General features: G+C 42.9%; 1 protein-coding gene across 1 annotated transcript in view; it reads left to right on the forward strand.

The window, feature by feature from the left end:
- Positions 1-18,306, forward strand: part of TMC7 (transmembrane channel like 7) — a 52,150-nt gene that overhangs the window by 23,738 nt on the left and 10,106 nt on the right. The window contains exons 6-13 of the mRNA XM_040635265.1: positions 1,994-2,139; positions 5,421-5,568; positions 6,584-6,757; positions 8,639-8,796; positions 13,011-13,128; positions 13,454-13,551; positions 15,626-15,812; positions 18,142-18,272. Of these exons, the coding sequence (XP_040491199.1) occupies positions 1,994-2,139; positions 5,421-5,568; positions 6,584-6,757; positions 8,639-8,796; positions 13,011-13,128; positions 13,454-13,551; positions 15,626-15,812; positions 18,142-18,272 (1,160 nt within the window). The remainder of the gene's footprint in view (positions 1-1,993; positions 2,140-5,420; positions 5,569-6,583; positions 6,758-8,638; positions 8,797-13,010; positions 13,129-13,453; positions 13,552-15,625; positions 15,813-18,141; positions 18,273-18,306) is intronic.

Here is an 18,306-nt window from a genome sequence, read left to right on the forward strand (position 1 = left end):
TTCATGTGCTTATTGAATTGTGTATCTTCTTTTAGTTTTTTAAAGATTTTATTAATTTTTTTATTGAGAGTGAGAGAGAGAAAGAGTGTGCGCATAAGCAGGGGAGGGGCAAAGGGAGAGGGAGAGAGAGAATCTCAAGCAGATTCTGCGCTGAGTGTGGAGCCCAACGTAGGGCTTGATCTCACCACGCTGAGATCATGACCTGAGCCGAAATAAAGAGTGAGCCGCCCAGGTGCCCCCATTGTGTATCTTCTTCGAATAAATGTCTATTTGGATCCTCTTTCCATTTTTTAATTGGATTATGTCTTTTTATTGTTTAGTAATAAGAATTCTTTTTTTTTTTAATTTTCTATTTTTAACTAATCTCTACATCCAATGTGGGGCTCGAACTTACAACCCCAAGATCAAGAGTCGCGTGTTCTACCAACTGAGCCAGCCAGGCACCCCAAGTGTTCTTCATATATTCTAGATACAAGTGCTTTATCAGATACATGATTTATAAGTATTTTCTTCTATTGTCTGGATTGTCTTTTCACTTTCTTGATAGTGCCCTTTGAAGCAAAAAAGGTTTTAATTGATGAAGTCCCGTTTATTTTTTCTTTCATTGCTTGGGCTTTTGGTGTCATATCTAAGATTCATGAACAAATTTGAAGTCATGAAGACTTTAGTCCTCTATTTTCTTCTAAGAGTTTTCTAGTTTTGGTTCTTGCATTGAAGTCTTTGATCCATAAGTTAATTTTTATATATGGGGTAAAGTAGGGGTTCAACTTTTCTTTCTTTCTTTCTTTCTTTCTTTCTTTCTTTCTTTCTTTCTTTCTTTCTTTCTCTCTCTCTCTCTCTCTCTCTCTCTCTCTCTCTTTCTTTCTTTCTTTCTTTCTTTCTTTCTTTCTTTCTTTCTTTCTTTCTTTCTCTCTCTTTCTTTCTTTCTCTCTCTCTCTCTCTTTCTTTCTTTCTTTCTTTCTTTCTTTCTTTCTTTCTTTCTTTCTTTCTTTCTTTCTTTCTTCTATCCAGCTGTCTCAGCACCATTTCCTGAAAAAACTATTCTTTCCCTTTATAAAAATCAATTGACCATAGATGGATGGGTTCATTTTTTGCTTCAGTTCTATTCCATTGATCTACATGTCTATTCTTAAGTTAGTACAACAGTGTCCTGATTACTGTTGTTCTATGGTAAGTTTGAAATTAGGATGTGCGAGTCTCCAAACTTAATTATTCTTTTTCAGGGTTGTTTTGGCTATTCTAGAGCCCTTACAATTTAACGTTAATTTTAGGATTAGCTAGTAAATCCCTACAAAGAAGCCACCAGGGATTCTGATAGGGATGTGTTGAATCTGTAGATCAATTTGGAGATTGCCATGGAGCTCCTGATCCATGAACATGGTATGTTTTCCATTTATTTAGGTCTTTAATTTTTTAAAGGATTTTGTTTGTTTATTTATTTATTTATTTGAGAGAGAGAGAGAGAGAGAGAGGGAGAGAGAGAGTGAGCAGAGAGAGGAGCAGAGGGAGAAGGACAAGCAGACTCCATGCTGAGAACAGAACCAGATGCAGGGCTCGATCTCACAACCCTGAGATCATGACCTGAGCTGAAATCAAGAGTCTGACACTTAACCAACTGAGCCATCCAGGCACCCCTAGATCTTTAATTTTTTAAACAATGTTTTCTAGTCTTAGGAATGTAAAATTTACACTTCATTTGTTAAATCTGTTCCTATGTATGTTACCCTTTCTGCTGTTGTTGCACATGGAATTGTTTTCTTAATTTCATTTTTGGATCATACACCTCTGTATTTTTAATGCTCAGGTTTTATCCATGCTTTGTTCCCCAAACACTAGCTGAGCACTCCTTATGACTCTGGGATTGTTCCGGTGTCTGGGAATTTAGGGATAAACTATGACACGGGAACGTGGGTTCCTTGAGGCAGAGACTGGTCTCCTGGTTCCCTGCAGTGAACTTAACCAGTCTGAACTCATGCCTTTGGCTTTGTTTCAGGGTTTCTTAGAGGAGACCTGCCTCTTTTATGGACATTACACCATTGATGGAGTGAAATTTCAGAACTTCACCTATGATCTGCCCCTGGCTTATTTGTTAAGCACAATTGCCTACCTGGCCCTGAGCCTTCTTTGGATAGTGAAAAGGTAAAATTCATCAGGTCATTGTGTTCTTTTGAATTACCCTTGATGGCTGGGGTTTATTGGCGGGCTGTGGACTCTGGGAGCCATTGCCCAAGGAACGAGCAGAGTCCAGAGTCCCATTTCAGGAATATGGGAAGAAAAGTTCATGAGTATGTTGTAGGCTGAGGAGACCTGGAGGTAACAGAGGCAAGATGTGGGAGCTGGAGCAGCAGCCAAACTGTTATTGCACACATTTGCCAATGCTGTAATGTAACCTTATCTTTAATCTGGTGTAGTTGCTAATCAGGTCTCTATTGTGTTGTAAGTGGCAGAAACCCAACTCTGACTAACTGGGGTCAAGGGGAATTGAGAGAACTAAAAAAGGGAGGAAACTCCAAATTACAGGAAGGCTAAGAATAGGGGTATGTCTTCCAAACAACCAAAAGCAAAGGCTCCTTCGTCTCTGGTGATTCTCCTGGTGGCGGTTTCCTAAGGTCACAGGTTCAGAAATCCTTTTGAAGAGATTTATTGGCTCTTCATTCAGGTACCCAACCCTAACCCTTCAACTAAAGCCAGTGGGTCAAGATCATATGAGATCCTCGTATTTTCCGTGACAGGCGGTTCAGTGAAAGATGCCAATTCCCGAGAAATGAATAACAAGGAATGTTAATTACATTTAAAAATTTTTAATTTAAATTTTAGTTAACATATGGTGCAATATTGGTTTCAGGAGTAGAATTCAGTGATTCATCGCTTTTAATTAATTTAATACTAAGAAACAACTGTTCTAAAAGGTACAACAGCCCAAACACAATAGAAGATGTGTATCTTTCTTAGATGAAGTTCTGAATAGGGACACAGGTTAGTGTGGTAGTCTCCTTCTCAGTCGTTCTGGGACCAAAGTTCAGCCATCTTCAGCATGTGGCTGAAAGGGCTGCTGTGGGGAAAAAACCGTGGAACCCTATCACATGGAAGGTGCTTATGAGCTAGGCCTGGAAGAGACGCATATCACTCACATTCCATTGGCTACTGCTTAGTCACAGACCATGGCTAACTGCAAGGGCTGCTCGGAAATGTCCCTGGCTGGCAGCTACTTCCTAGTGCCAACATTATACTATAGAAGGGGAACCACAAGTTTTTGATGGACAGCTTGCTATCTCTGCCCCAACGATGTTGCTTGGCGGGCAGGGTCATGGTTGGGCACCTCTCTTGCCCACTGTAAGAGCGTAGGTGTTATAAGCTATGGGGCTGTGAAGCTCCTTATCACAGGCATGGAAGGGATCTGGGTGTTGAGGACTGAGTTTGCCTTCCATGGAGACTAGGGTTCACCACCACAAAGAAAGCCCCAGAGCCCAGCTGGGCGCTCATACCCTGAGTCGGTATCTGTGAGATGAAAATTAAGTGATGTGTGTTCATCACCTGCTCAAATGGGCAGCATACCAATGCGAGCAAGCAGTGGCTCAATTTGAGAACAGAGAGATGCTTGGTAAAGAAATGTTGGTTGATTGGGGTCTGGCTTTGCTACTCTAGGATTATGGCAGGACAGATCCAAGTTTTAGGGGCCTGCGGTTTAGACAATTTGGAGGGGCCCTCTTTAAGATGAAGAATACAAAAATATCTTGTGTACATTTTGAAAGAATCAAAACAGCAGGACCATATGAACACAATGCAAGAGGCTCTCCCAGGGCCTTGGAAGGGGCCCTGCAGAATAAGCTTTATTAGCCAAATCGTGAATCCACCTCCAGACCTTGCTCAGTCTCCTCACTCCAGGGCCGTGATTGCTTCCTGGGGAAGACTGGAGGGAGACCTGGCTGTGATGTAATGGGGAAAGGACTGTCCCGTGAGGAGGAAGTGCTGTAAACTGCAAAGGACATGGACTTTGGGGTCTACAGACCATGGTTCAAATGCCGCTTCATGTCTGTGAGCCTCATTTTCTTCACCTATGAGATGTGCACACCTGGAGAAGTTGGTGGGAGGATTAACTGAAGCAGGGCAGGTAAAGAGCTCAGTCCTGGGCCTGGCACCTTCCCGACTTTTTTGGAATTAAAATTATCATCATCGTCATCAACAAATCAGCCCCAGTTCTGCCCCTAACTCTCTGGACCTGGAGAAATAATTTTCCCCTTCTCTGTATCTCTACCCTCTTATCTGTAAGCTGTAGTTTTGGTTAAAATCAGAGTTTTCAACTGGTATAGGACCTCAGAATCACCATGGAGCTTTATAAAATAATATATTTCTTGACCCCATGTGAGACCTACCGAATTAAGAATCTCAGGGTCTGAAGCCACCTGGGAGTCTGCATTTTGGAAGAGCACCCCACGTGGTTCTGATATAAATATTGTGCCGTGATGTTTGGCATAATGACTGATCACCATAATTCCTTACACTTCTGTTGTCTTCGCAACTCACTAGCACATCCTAAAAAGATATCCTGTTGCAACTACCACAGCATGTGGCATTTGATGTGTTCATATCATCCAAAGCTGGGGTGTCTTTTTTCCAGGAAAGCATTTCAGTGAATTAAAATTACAAAGTGTGCATCAACATGGCATCTGACCTGAACAGGTGGTCACTAAATATTTGGTTATTTTACTATTAAGTCATTTATTCATTTATCCATCAGCTGGATAGTGGTCATATTACAGTCCAGGCATTCCAGATACAAATGTGGCAAGACAGCCCACGTACCTGCCCTCAAGGAATTTAAAATGTAATCAGGTTAAGGGGCTACTAGCAGTAAACACATAATGATTGCAGATTAGGGTAATTGCCATGAAGAAAATAGACTTACCTGAAATGGGGGGGGGTCACAACTTTAGAGGGGGTGAAGAGGAATCTTTGGAAGGGATATTTGAGCTGAAACCTGAGTGATGGGAAAGCAGCAGCCATGGGAAGAGGCAGGGGAAGAACTGTCCAAGGAGTGGGTAGAGGGGTCCTGTAAGTACAAAGGCCCTGAGGCCAGAGAAGTTCGTGTGTTTATAGAAAGGAGAAAAAGCCACGGTAGTCAGAGCAGCATGGCCATATGGGAGGAAAGACGGCATAGTGCAGGATCTCTAGGCTGTGTTAAAGAGTTTGGATCTTATTCCAGCTGTGAGAGAAGCCCTTGGATAGATAAAAGGACATAATTTTCAGCAATGAGCTACCTGGTTAGCTGCCATGCATATGCAGCATGGGCCAAAACCTGTCCCTGTCAAAATGAGTGGAAAATGCCGCCATGTGTAACTTTTTATTGTCCACAAAGCCAATCCACAGGCCTGTATTTCATTGTTGTTCTTCTAAGAAGGGTCGTCATGTTTTGGGGTCAGGTCAGTGGAAGGGTTCAAAATCAACCTGATCCGGAGTGAGGAGCACTTCCAGAGTTACTGCAACAAGATCTTTGCGGGCTGGGACTTCTGCATCACCAACCGCAGCATGGCGGACCTGAAGCATAGCAGCCTACGGTATGAGCTCCGGGTGAGTGCTGCTGTGTTTTCTCTCGCGGGTTCCTTGCCAGCAAAGTCGTGCCTTGAAAAGCAGAGGGTTGCAGCCTGCAGAGGAGCTGGGTGGGGGCCAGGCTGTGTCTAGTGCTTAGCAAGTTTCCCCGTGTTGTCTTCAGGAACTTTCCATGGAGAACAGCCTCCTGGGGTTGATCACCTTTGCCAAACCATGGAGTTGGTGGACTGGGGATGGGAGGGGAGGTGGGCACACGAGAGTGGGTGGGAGGGGATGGTGTCTTCCCTCCTTCCCCACCACTTTATGCTGTTATTTTTCCCCCTGATGAGAACCTGTCATGCATCACTTATACCAGGAGAGACAGAACTGGGAAAGGATGCTATGATGATAAGGTGGCATGGAGAGAATAAGAAAAAGTACCAGAGAAGTTCCAGATTTATAAGGGGAGAATGAGGAACAAACAGCATCTTGAACAAACCCACCAAAAAAAGGAGGAGGGGCAATCATAAGAAAAGTATAATAAAGTGAGAATGGAAGGGATCAAACCAAATGTATTATTTGTTTAAAGGAATGGCACATACTACATTTAAGTAATGCCATGAATAGGTTATGCTTACGTTTTCACAGTTATTGTGATGTCTAACTGCAGTCTTTTTTTTTTTTTAAGATTTTATTTATTTGAAAGAGATAGGGAGCATGAGTGAGGGGGAGGAGCAGAGGGAGGAGCAGACTCCCTGCTGAGCAGGGAGCCCTACATGGGACTCGATCCCAGGACCCTAAGAGCAGGACCTGAGGCGAAGGCAGATGCTTAACCCAGGTGCCCCTAACTGCAGTCTTAGATAGGAGGGTGTTCCTTCACTTAGGGCCTTAGTAGACATGAAAGCTAGTTGGGCTTGGTCTGCGAAGATATCTGAGCAGAGGTGAATACTGAAGGAAGGTCTTAAAGATGGATGGATAGGGTATGATGATGAATCACAGGTTCCACCCCTGAATATCCCTTCACCCCATGCTCAGATGAGTTTTCTTTGGCCCTCAGGCAGATCTGGAGGAAGAAAGAATACGGCAGAAGATAGCAGAAAGGACGTCAGAAGAGACAATACGGATTTACTCTCTGAGACTGTTTTTGAACTGTATTGTTCTAGCCGTTTTAGCCGCATGCTTTTACGCGATCTATAGAGCGACAATATTCTCACAAGAGCACATGAAAAAAGTGAGTACTCTCTGAAAGTCAGCTTAACTTTTACTCTGGTGGGACATTAGGTATGCCAAGTGCATTACAAGCCTCTGACGTAGAAACCATCATCGTTTCTGTTTTATACATAAGGATGTAAGTTTGACTGCTATGACAGAGAACTGAAAATCAGAGGTGACCGATTTCTACTTTTTTTTAAAGATTTAATTAATTTATTTATTTGAGAGAGAGAGTGAGTGAGAGAGAAGGAGCAGAGGGGAGGGAGAAGCAGGCTCCCCGCTGAGCAGGGAGCCCGAGGCGGGGCTTGATCCCAGGACCCTAGGATCATGACCTGAGCTGAAGGCAGGCCCTTAACCAACTGAGCCACCCAGGAGCCCCCAATTTCTACTTTTAATAAAAATACAAGAACATCCAATGAGTGTTTGGAATTCCTCCTAGAATCCACAATATTCAAATTCAGGTTCACCTACCTAGATTCAATCCTCAACTCCACGACTTACTAGCTAGGGCTCCAGTTTACTTAAAATAACAGTGGTTTTAAAAATGCACATTGGGGGCGCCTGGGTGGCGCAGTCGTTAAGCGTCTGCCTTCGGCTCAGGGCGTGATGCCGGCATTCTGGGATTGAGCTCCACATCAGGCTCTTCCACTGGGAGCCTGCTTCTTCCTCTCCCACCCGCCCTGCTTGTGTTCCCTCTCTCACTGGCTGTCTCTCTCTGTCAAATAAATAAATAAAATCTTTAAAAATGCACGTTGGTCTGGCTTTGATTCATGAAATCAGTCATCGGGGGAGGGGACCCAGGTTCCTTCCATCTTGTGGCTCTGCCATCCTTAGGGTACAACCTCTTCTGTATGATACAAGATAGTTCAGCATGTCCATATTCTAGCCAATGGGAAGGAGGTGAAGGGGATGGGAAGGTACACCCTTTTCTTCAAGGGTAAGACCTTTTAAGTGCTTGTACTTAAAGCATCTACTCACATCCCTTTGGTCAGAATGTAGACAGATAGCTGTACCTTGCTATAAGAGAGGCCAGGAAATAATAGTTTTATCCCAGATCACCATATATGTGGCCAAATAGTCTATTACTCTGAAAGAAGAGAATGGCTAGTCCAAATCAATTACTACTATGGCCTTGAAAATACTTTAAATTGCCTATTGATATAGACTACATGGATTTTTTTTTTTTTTTTTAAAGATTTTATTTATTTATTTGACAGAGATAGAGACAGCCAGTGAGAGAGGGAACACAAGCAGGGGGAATGGGAGAGGAAGAAGCAGGCTCATAGCGGAGGAGCCTGATGTGGGGCTCGATCCCAGAACGCCAGGATCACGCCCTGAGCCGAAGGCAAATGCTTAACCGCTGTGCCACCCAGGCGCCCCTGGATTTTTTTTTTTTAAAACTTGACCTTAATTAATCCAATAGAGCTAATTTTTCTTTCTGTGGTACTAAAGCATGATTCCTCTATTTGAACATCCAAGGAAGGAAATGGCTTATGTTTATTTTTATTTTTATTTTATTTATAAATTTTTTTTTTAGAGAGAGAGTGAGGGATAGAGGGAGAAGGAGAGAGAGAATCCCACGCAGGCTCCATGCTTAGCCTGAGATCTCACGACCCTGAGATCATGACCTGAGCCAAAATCAAGAGTCAGACACTTAAGCATCTGAGTGCCCAGGTGGTCCGGGAATGGCTTATGTTTAGGGGCCATGTTGAATGACATATATGTTTTGTTTTGTTTTGTTTTGTTTATCTAAATATGTATAGTTGAGTTTTTTTTCCAGTTTTATTGATATATAATTGACATATATAAGGTGTACAGCATAATGACTTGATGTATATATAGTTAAGTTCTTTCAAGGTCAATTCATTTGTGATGCAACTTCCCTTTGTTATCTTCATAGGAAATTGACAAGATGGTTTTTGGAGAGAACCTTTTGATATTGTACCTGCCTTCTATTGTGATCACGCTGGCCAATTTCATCACCCCAATGATCTTTGCCAAGATCATCCACTACGAGGATTATTCCCCAGGCTTTGAGATACGGCTGACAATTCTTAGGTAATGCCTAGACATGCCAAGCAAGTCACCACTTGCCCACTTTCCTGCCCATGGCAGACATTGCTAATCGATTGTGGCACCTTTTCCTGCTGAGCCAAGAATCCTCGACAACCTTCAGACAACCCGCATGAATGAATCAGAGTTTGTCCATGCAGTGAAATCTCTTTGACTTAAGCATGTACTCAGCGGTATTATATTTTTGGTTCGTGTATTAGCACATCGACAGCTGAGGGCATAAGGTGGGGCCCTGGGATTGCTCAGAAGATGTTAGAAATGACAAGCGTATACCAGCAGGGGAATGAGGAAATGAGAGAGCAAAGGGAAGGCAGCTGATAAAGGGTATCTTGCTGGGGCTTGGCCCTACCGGGCAGCTGGGTGTTTCAGTGGGATATATCTTAGTGGGTTCCCACCCGCCAAGGAGTGTCCGGCCTGTACTTCATAAGGGTGTCTGGCTTCCAGAGGCATCAACTCCCTCATGCTCCCACCTTGCTACCCGCCATGCATGGGCCTTGGGAGGAGAGGAGAGGAGAGTTACAAGTGCTTACACCAGGAATCTGAGGCATCTGCTGGGATAGGGAGTGCCAAGAAAGTGGGGCCAGGTCACTGACTGTGTGTGCTGCAGCTGACTGCTTATAATTTGTTGTGATATCTCTTCTCATTCTAAATAAATATTCAGTTTCCTAAAAAAAGAAAAAAGAGAAAGAAAGGACAGCTGTATAGTAGGGTCTGGGGAGCGAGCACAAGTAAGTTGAAGAGGACCAGGTGGGGACTGTGTGAAATAGAGCGTTTCATGCTTCAGATGGCATTTGGATTTTTTTTTTTAACTTTTTATTTTGGAAAATTTCAAACAGAAACGGAAGGTATAATAAAACTCCATATGCCCATCACTTAGTTTTGATCATTACCAACAATTTGCTAATCTCGTTACATCTATTCCCTGCCCCCAACTTTTGCTGGATTATTTAAAGCACATCTTATTTCACTTTTTTGTCCCCCCCCTTACGAGACCAACGTCACACCTAATAAAATTAAGTCAGTTCCCCAATGAAGTTGCAAATGACTTTGCAGGACTGGTTTGCTCAAACCAGGATCCCAACGAAGGCCACACGCTGCGTTGGTGGTTATGTCTCTTATACTGCCTTTATTCTTTTAAGAATTCCCCCATTCCTTTCATTAGGCCGTTGATTTGTGGGAGGAACTGGGCGTTTGTCCTGTAGCATATCCCCTCGTGTGGATTTAGTTCATTATTTCTTCGTGTTGTGTGGTTCTGTTGCCTACAGTTGCTATAAACTACCGTGTAGATTCTGACTTTTTATTAGACTCCATGTTTAGTTATGGGCCCCCTCCTTGGTGGTGCTGGGTACTGGCGTTCCAGCAGGAAGAGCAGAGTGTCAGGTGACATGCTCCGTAACGAGAAGCGTGAGCAGATGTGTGGCTTTGCTTTTTCCCCCCACTTTTTCTTCTTTCTTTCCTCCTTTTTCTTTTCTTTTCTTTTCTTTTCTTTTCTTTTCTTTTCTTTTCTTTTCTTTTCTTTTCTTTTCTTTTCTTTTCTTTTCTTTTCTTTTCTTTTCTTTTCTTTTCTTTTCTTTTCTTTTCTTTTCTTTTCTTTTCTTTTCTTTTCTTTTCTTTTCTTTTCTTTTCTTTTCTTTTCTTTTCTTTTCTTTTCTTTTCTTTTCTTTTCTTTTCTTTTCTTTTCTTTTCTTTTCTTTTCTTTTCTTTTCTTTTCTTTTCTTTTCTTTTCTTTTCTTTTCTTTTCTTTTCTTTTCTTTTCTTTTCTTTTCTTTTCTTTTCTTTTCTTTTCTTTTCTTTTCTTTTCTTTTCTTTTCTTTTCTTTTCTTTTCTTTTCTTTTCTTTTCTTTTCTTTTCTTTTCTTTTCTTTTCTTTTCTTTTCTTTTCTTTTCTTTTCTTTTCTTTTCTTTTCTTTTCTTTTCTTTTCTTTTCTTTTCTTTTCTTTTCTTTTCTTTTCTTTTCTTTTCTTTTCTTTTCTTTTCTTTTCTTTTCTTTTCTTTTCTTTTCTTTTCTTTTCTTTTCTTTTCTTTTCTTTTCTTTTCTTTTCTTTTCTTTTCTTTTCTTTTCTTTTCTTTTCTTTTCTTTTCTTTTCTTTTCTTTCTACAACCAAACAATAGAAAAGCATCTTTCAAAAAAGTTAGCTCTCTCTGCCCTCCTGTCTTGAATCATGCTTCCCCATGTAGCCCTCATTGGTGGGGCTCCTGGTGTTTATTCGCACATTTTGTGTTCTTTTAGAAATAGGATCATATGTAGGTTAACACTCCGTAACATGCTTTTTCCACTTCCCAGTATATCAGACGTCACTCAGAGCTCCTACTCAGAAGATTCAATTAGTTCCCTTCAGAAATGCATCATGTTCTATAGTGCGGCTCTGTCATCATGGGTTCAGGAATTCCCAGCTTTCTGATCCTTTTTTCCCCCTGCTATTTAAGAAATTGTAGCAAAATACATACATAACATAAAATTTACCATTTTAGACATTTTTTTTAAAGATTTTATTTTATTTATGTGACAGAGAGACAGCCAGTGAGAGAGGGAACACAGCAGGGGAGTGGGAGAGGAAGAAGCAGGCTCCCAGCCGAGGAGCCCGATGTGGGACTCGATCCCAGAACGCCAGGATCACGCCCTGAGCCGAAGGCAGACGCTTAACGACTGCGCTACCCAGGCGCCCCCATTTTAGACATTTTTAAAGAAGATTTTATTTTTTTAAGTGATCTCTCCACCCAATGTGGGACTAGAACTCACAACCCTGAAATCAAGAGTTACATGCTCCCCTGACTGTGCCATCCAGGTACCCCCATTTTAGACCTCCCTTCCCTCCTTCCTTCCTTCTTTCTCTTTCTTTCTTTCCAAACGATGGAAGTTATTGGGAGTTCTCGCGTAGCTTTTTCCCTTCTCTTTTCCCTCTTTTTCTCCCTCTTTCTCTCTCTCTCTTTCTTTCTTTCTTTCTTTCTTTCTTTCTTTCTTTCTTTTTCTTTTTTTTAAGATTTTATTATTCATTTGAGAGAGAGAGAGAGAGACAGAGAGAGCACATCAGAAGGAATCAGATAGATTTCCAAACTATTATCTTGTGAAATTGTTAATTTCAATATATGTATCATATAAACTATGTAACACATGCATATACATATATATCTGAATATATGTCAATAAAGAGAGAGTGAAGAGGACCCAAAACTAAGTTCTTAGTGACAACAGTGCAGAGGGAGAGGCAGAGGGAGAGGGAGAAATGGATTCCCCACTGAGCTGGGAGCCCAACGTGGGGCTCGATTCCAGGACCTGGAGATCATGACCTGAGCTGAAACCAAGAGTCTGATGCTTAACTGACTGAGCCAACCAGGTGCCCCATTTTAGACATTAAAAAAAATATATTTTATTTGGGGTGCCTGGGTGGCTCAGTTGGTTAAGCATCTGCCTTCTCCTCAGGTCATGATCCTGGGGTCCTGGGATCAAGTCCCGCATTGGGCTCCCTGCTTAGCGGGGAGTCTGCTTTTCCCTCTCCCTCTCCCTCTGCTCCTCCGCCTGCTTGTGCTCCCTCTCTCCTTCTCTCTCTCAAATAAATAAAATGTTTTTAAAAATATATTTATTTATGGGGCGCCTGGGTGGCGCAGCGGTTAAGCGTCTGCCTTCGGCTCAGGGCGTGATCCTGGCGTTACGGGATCGAGCCCCACATCAGGCTCCTCTGCTGTGAGCCTGCTTCTTCCTCTCCCACTCCCCCTGCTTGTGTTCCCTCTCTCGCTGGCTGTCTCTATCCTGTCGAATAAATAAATAAAATCTTAAAAAAAAATAAAAATAAAAAAAAATAAAAATATATTTATTTAGAGAGCATGCACAAGTGGGGGGAGGGGCAGAGGGAGAGAGAGAATCTCAAGCAGAGTCCATGCTGAGCCTGATATGTGTGACACCCCAGGGCCCTAAGATCATGACAGCTGAAATCAAGGGTCAGACACTTAACCAACTAAGCCAGCCAGGTGCCCCTAGACATCTTTAAGTGTACAATTCTGTGGCATTAAGTACATTCCCAGTGCTGTGCCACCAGTGCTGCTATCCATTTCCAGAACGTTCTCAAAATCCCAAACAAATACTCTCTAATTATTTGTGGGTTTGCTTTGAAGCTTTTCTGCTCTGTGGCCTCAGTTCCAAGGAGCCAGCCTGCCCTGACGCCTCCTCTTCCCATCCCCTCTCCTCCCTCTTTCCCCCTGCAGGTGTGTCTTTATGCGACTGGCTACCATCTGTGTGCTGGTGTTCACCCTGGGCTCTAAGATTACATCCTGTGATAACTACTCCTGTGAGCTCTGTGGCTACAACCAGAAACTCTACCCGGTGAGCCTGCTGGGATGGGCGCGTTCTGCGGGCGGGGAGGGGGTGGTCACCATAGGGTGAGAGGCTCAATGTCAAGAGAACAGGCCTCAAAGCTATGGGTTTGAATCCCAGCTGATCCGCTCTCCTGTGTGTGGCAGAGGCTGACACAGCAGGCACTTCTATGGGCTTGAAAACCAGAGTCTGTGCTGGAGCTCCGAGGAGCGTCAGCTGAGGGCCTCCGGAGGCAGCAGGATCTGAGGCTGGACAGGGCATTGGAAGGAGTATGAGAACCTGGTTTTTCTGCCCCCTGTTGGGCCTCATTTTCTCTTGCTCTCTTTGGTTTCAGTGCTGGGAGACCCAAGTTGGGCAGGAAATGTACAAGCTGATGATCTTTGACCTCATCATCATCTTGGCCGTGACGCTTTTTGTGGATTTCCCTAGAAAGTAAGTGTGAGGGATACCGCTCTGGGTTAAGCCTATTCCTCCCAGTCCCTTCCATATCCCCAGTGGAGGCTCCCATCACAGCTGCTCTTCATAGAGTGTGACAGACATCACTGACCACCATCCAGTGACTTCCAGCTGGCTCTAGGCTATTGACCCCATAGTCCATTAAGTGCCCCCTTGAAAGGCAGCATGAACCAAAATGGCGCTGCTTTCCATGAGGCTTCCATACAGATGGCTTCTGGCCATCAGCACAGCTACTCTCAGGGGAGACCCTCCAGGTTCATGCCCCAGCACTGCCACTTGCTGGTCATGTGACCTTGGGCAAGTTAGTTAAGCTCTGTGCCTGTTTTCCCACCTGTGAAATGGGGATGGTAGCCATAGCCACTTCACAGCACAGTTGTGAGGATTACAGGAGAAAATGCAGATAAAAGTACCGAGCATTCAACAGAGTATTAACTATCACTATCATGATTATCATTACCATATTGCCATTGCATTATTTTATTGGCGTCTCCTTGAGCCTTAGGTGAACCTGTTTACTTAACCACGTTTTTACCCAGATGTACAGATTATCCAGGCCTGTCAGTAGTCCAGGAAGCCCTTAAAAATAAACTTTAAAAAAGAAACTGTCCTTTTATTTATATTTATTTATATAAAAGTTTATTTATTTGAGAGAGAGAGAGTGCTCACACAAGCAGGGGAGGGGCGGGGGTAGAGGAAGAGAATCTCAAGCAGACTCCCCACTGAGTACAGAGCCGATGTGGGGCTTGATCTCATGACCCTGAGACCATGACCTGAGCCGAAACCAAGAGTTGGATGCTTAACTGACTGAGCCATTCAGGTGCCTCGAAATTCTCCTTTTAAAAACCTATAGAGGGGCACCTGGGTGGCGCAGTCGTTAAGCGTCTGCCTTCGGCTCAGGGCGTGATGCCAGCATTATGGGATCGAGCCCCACATCAGGTTCCTCCGCTGGGAGCCTGCTTCTTCCTCTCCCACTCCCCCTGCTTGTCTCTCACTGGCTGTCTCTGTGTCAAATAAATAAATAAAATCTTAAAAATAAATAAATAAATAAATAAATAAATAAATAAAACCTATAGAAATATGACACGAGTGTGTACTTATTGAAAAATGATAAACATTTAGAATACAGAAATAAGAACAGAGGTCTAGAGAATAAGTGAGACTTCTCTTTTGTTACCATGCCCCTAGCTCCCCAGTCCTACCTCATTTCTCAGAGGTGGCCATTGTTAACACTTTGGGGTAGATCCGGCAGTCCTTAAAAATAAAAACACATTTACAGAACTATGTATATAAATACACACACAGTCTTGCCAGAAGTGCTTTTTCCCCCTATAAATGGGATCACAGTACATCCACATTGGTCTGCAGCTTGCCTTTTTTTTTTTCCCCTCCCTTGGACACACAAAATATCATGAACAACTTTCCATGTCAGGACACATGGATTTTCCTCATTTATTGTAAGGACTATATAATATAAGTCCATGCCTTATAATTTGTCAGTGTAGTCCCTACTGATGGGCATTTAGGTTGTCTCCGGTGTTTTTGCTTATATGTGGCAATCCACGGTGAGCAACTGTGTGCGTTAATCTCAGGCCCCTGGTCCTAGGGTTTCTGTAAGAAGCGTGTAGCATTCCAGGAAGTGATATGCAAGGTGTTAGGGTTCTCATAAGCCATTTTCTGTGTGAATGCCCATTACTTTTGGGGCCGAGTGACAAGCAAGAGCACAGGGACTGTCCCTGTCATTCATTGTCACCACAACCTTGGTGACGTAGGTTGTGTTATATTCCATATAATATTCCCCGCCGTATTCCGGGTGAGGAAACCAAACCTACAAACCCCGTCCACCCTTATTTGGCTGCTAAGCTGTAGATCTGAGATTCAGACTCTGGTCTTCATGATTCCAGAGCTCACTGTATGCTGCATCTTCTAGACATGGAACTAACCAGTTTCCATGAGAAATGTGTGTAGAAACAGCTCTGATTTAGTGGACGTGGTTCTGTGGTCTTGGCAGGCACTTGCAGTCCACATGAGAAATTGTCCCGTTTGTTTCCAGGCTCCTGGTGACCTACTGTTCCTCTTGGAAGCTGATTCAATGCTGGGGACNNNAGGAATTTGCCATTCCTGATAACGTCCTGGGGATCGTCTATGGGCAAACCATTTGCTGGATTGGAGCCTTTTTCTCACCTCTTCTCCCTGCAATTGCAACCTTGAAATTCATTATCATCTTTTATGTGAAAGAGGTAAGGAGAGCGGGGGTGGAGGTGGGGCTCATATTCTGGACTATTCTTGACCTCACCAGGCATTCTGCAGGTCGCGCCCACACACATCCCATCAGACGTATTGAAATTACATCCCTTGTTTGATATATATTTTGATTCTGGAAAAAAGACTTTGAATCGATTTCCACATCTTCCACAGACGTGTTTTGCTCCTGTGATTTCAGTGTTGTTTCTGTAAGTAACTGTCACAGAGTGGAGTCACAACTGAGCCATCGGTTGGCAGTGGCACATTTTGGTGATGTCGCACAAAACGTCAATTAATTTAAGTTCTGTACTTTTCTGTTTGGATGTTGGAACCCGTGTATTTATTTTCAGGTCTCAAGTATTTGTGTAGCAACTCAAATGGCTCATAGGCCCTGAGCATTGTGCCTGAGCTAAGTGCTTATTGGGCAGAGTGGCCCTGGGGGTGACTCACTGATCTGGGCTTATTAACTGAGCTCCTTTTTTTATTTTATTTTATTTTATTTTATTTTATTTTATTTTATTTTATTTTATTTTATTTTATTAGAGAGGCAATACATGCTCACTATTCAGCTGTATACAGGGGCGCCTGGGTGGCGCAGTTGGGTGAGCATCCGACTCTTGGTTTTGGCTCGGGTCATGATCTCAGGGTCATGAGATCAAGCTCTGTATCGGGCTCCACACTCAGTGCGAAGTCTACTTGAGATTCTGCCTCTCCTTCTGCCCCTACTCTCCCAACCCCAGGCGCTCTCTCTCAAAATAAATAAATAAATCTTAAAAAAATTTAAATCTTAAATCTTAAAAAAAAATCTTCAAAAATTAAAAAAAATCTTTATAAACTATATACAGATATGTATATAGTAACTTCCATCCCTTCTTCCAGGGGTGCCCTCTCTTAACAGGCCCCACACTAACTAATTACCTATTATGCCAAGCCCTGAGGATTCAGAAATGGAAATAATAATGGTATTAATAATAACAACAGTAATAACGGTTGTAAGAATACCATGTGCCCCCACTCTGCTGAGCACTTTACACACGTTATCATGGAATGCTTACACACATCTTTTGAAATAGGTGCTGATAGTAACCATATTTTATAAATCAGGAAGCTGAAATTCAGAGAGGTTAAGTAAGTGGCCCAAGGTCACACAGCTTATAAGTGACTCCAGATCTACTTCACTCCAGGACCTAAACTATTTAATCCTTAGGTAAGCAGGGCCTTGAATTGGCCCATACTTCTGACTCAGATGTTTTGGCCTTTGAAGAATGTTCTGGTGCTTCCATGTGGAAACTTGAGTTGGTCGAAAGCACCAAAGGAGAGATGGATGTAAGAACACTTAGAAGAACTTTTTCCTTTTCCAGAATATATTGGTCACCCAGTGCTTTCCTCGTGTGTGGCCCAGTAAAGATGTGTGGTGATAACAGAATAGGTCATGGGCACTGGGCTGAGTTCTGACCCCATAGGCCTGACCAGCCAGGGACCCCCAAACAGGACCTGGCACTCATTGCTGTCCACCTCACAAGATTTTCTGGCTACTGCTGAAGTCAGAACAGCTTGAGGCCCCCTCCCAGTAATGTAGTTTTTAAAAATATTAAGGAAAAATTGTATGCCTGTTACTATATCCCTCACTCCCTTTCCACTTGTTATTTCCACAAATCTTTTTTGCCTCGAAAGAAATAATGGTTTGGTTTTTTTTTAAGATTTTACTTATTTATTTGAGACACAGGGCTTGATCCGGAACGCCGAGATCATGACCTGAGCCGAAGGCAGATGCTTCACCGACTGAGCCCCCAGGCACCCCAGAAATAATTTGTTTTTAATACAGAGGAAAGATAAATATGCATATAAAAAATTCAAACAAAATCTCTCTTGTTTCTTGTTAGCGTAGATCCATTTAATACAGATGTAAACTCCTGTAAAGGATACTTTTTTAAAAACGTAAATGAGATCAGAAGGCACATTTCACAGTGCCAGGCAGGACGTAGAGCTCACCCTCTCTAAGGGCTCCCGGTATCGCACGTGCAGATGCACTTGAACCTTCAAGCAGCCTCTGTCGATTGCTATTTAGGTTGCTTCCAATTATTCCCACATATCAGCACCCGCAGCAGTAAACATCCATATCCATGTATTTTGGCCCTTTTATTCTATCTTTTCATCAGGATGAATTTCCCCAGGATTAAACAGGCTTCATTTTGATCTAGGTTGCTGACTACCCTCTGGAAAAGTCCTACCAGTTTACATTCCCACTGGAATGCACGAATGTGCTCGTTGATCTCCAAGGAAGCTAGACTCTTACTTTTTTTCTCTTTCTTTCTCTCCCTTTAGATGAGTCTTCTTTATACCTGCAGACCCTCCCCCAGGCAGTTCAGAGCATCCAATTCTAATTTCTTCTTCCTGTTGGTGTTGTTGATTGGGCTGTGTTTGGCCATAATACCTCTGACAATCAGCATGGCACGGTAAATATGACTTTGTTTTCTAGAACATTGGCTT

This window comes from Ursus maritimus, unplaced genomic scaffold (assembly GCF_017311325.1).
Source record: "Ursus maritimus isolate PB19 unplaced genomic scaffold, ASM1731132v1 scaffold_2, whole genome shotgun sequence".
In the NCBI taxonomy this organism is placed as follows: domain Eukaryota; kingdom Metazoa; phylum Chordata; class Mammalia; order Carnivora; family Ursidae; genus Ursus; species Ursus maritimus.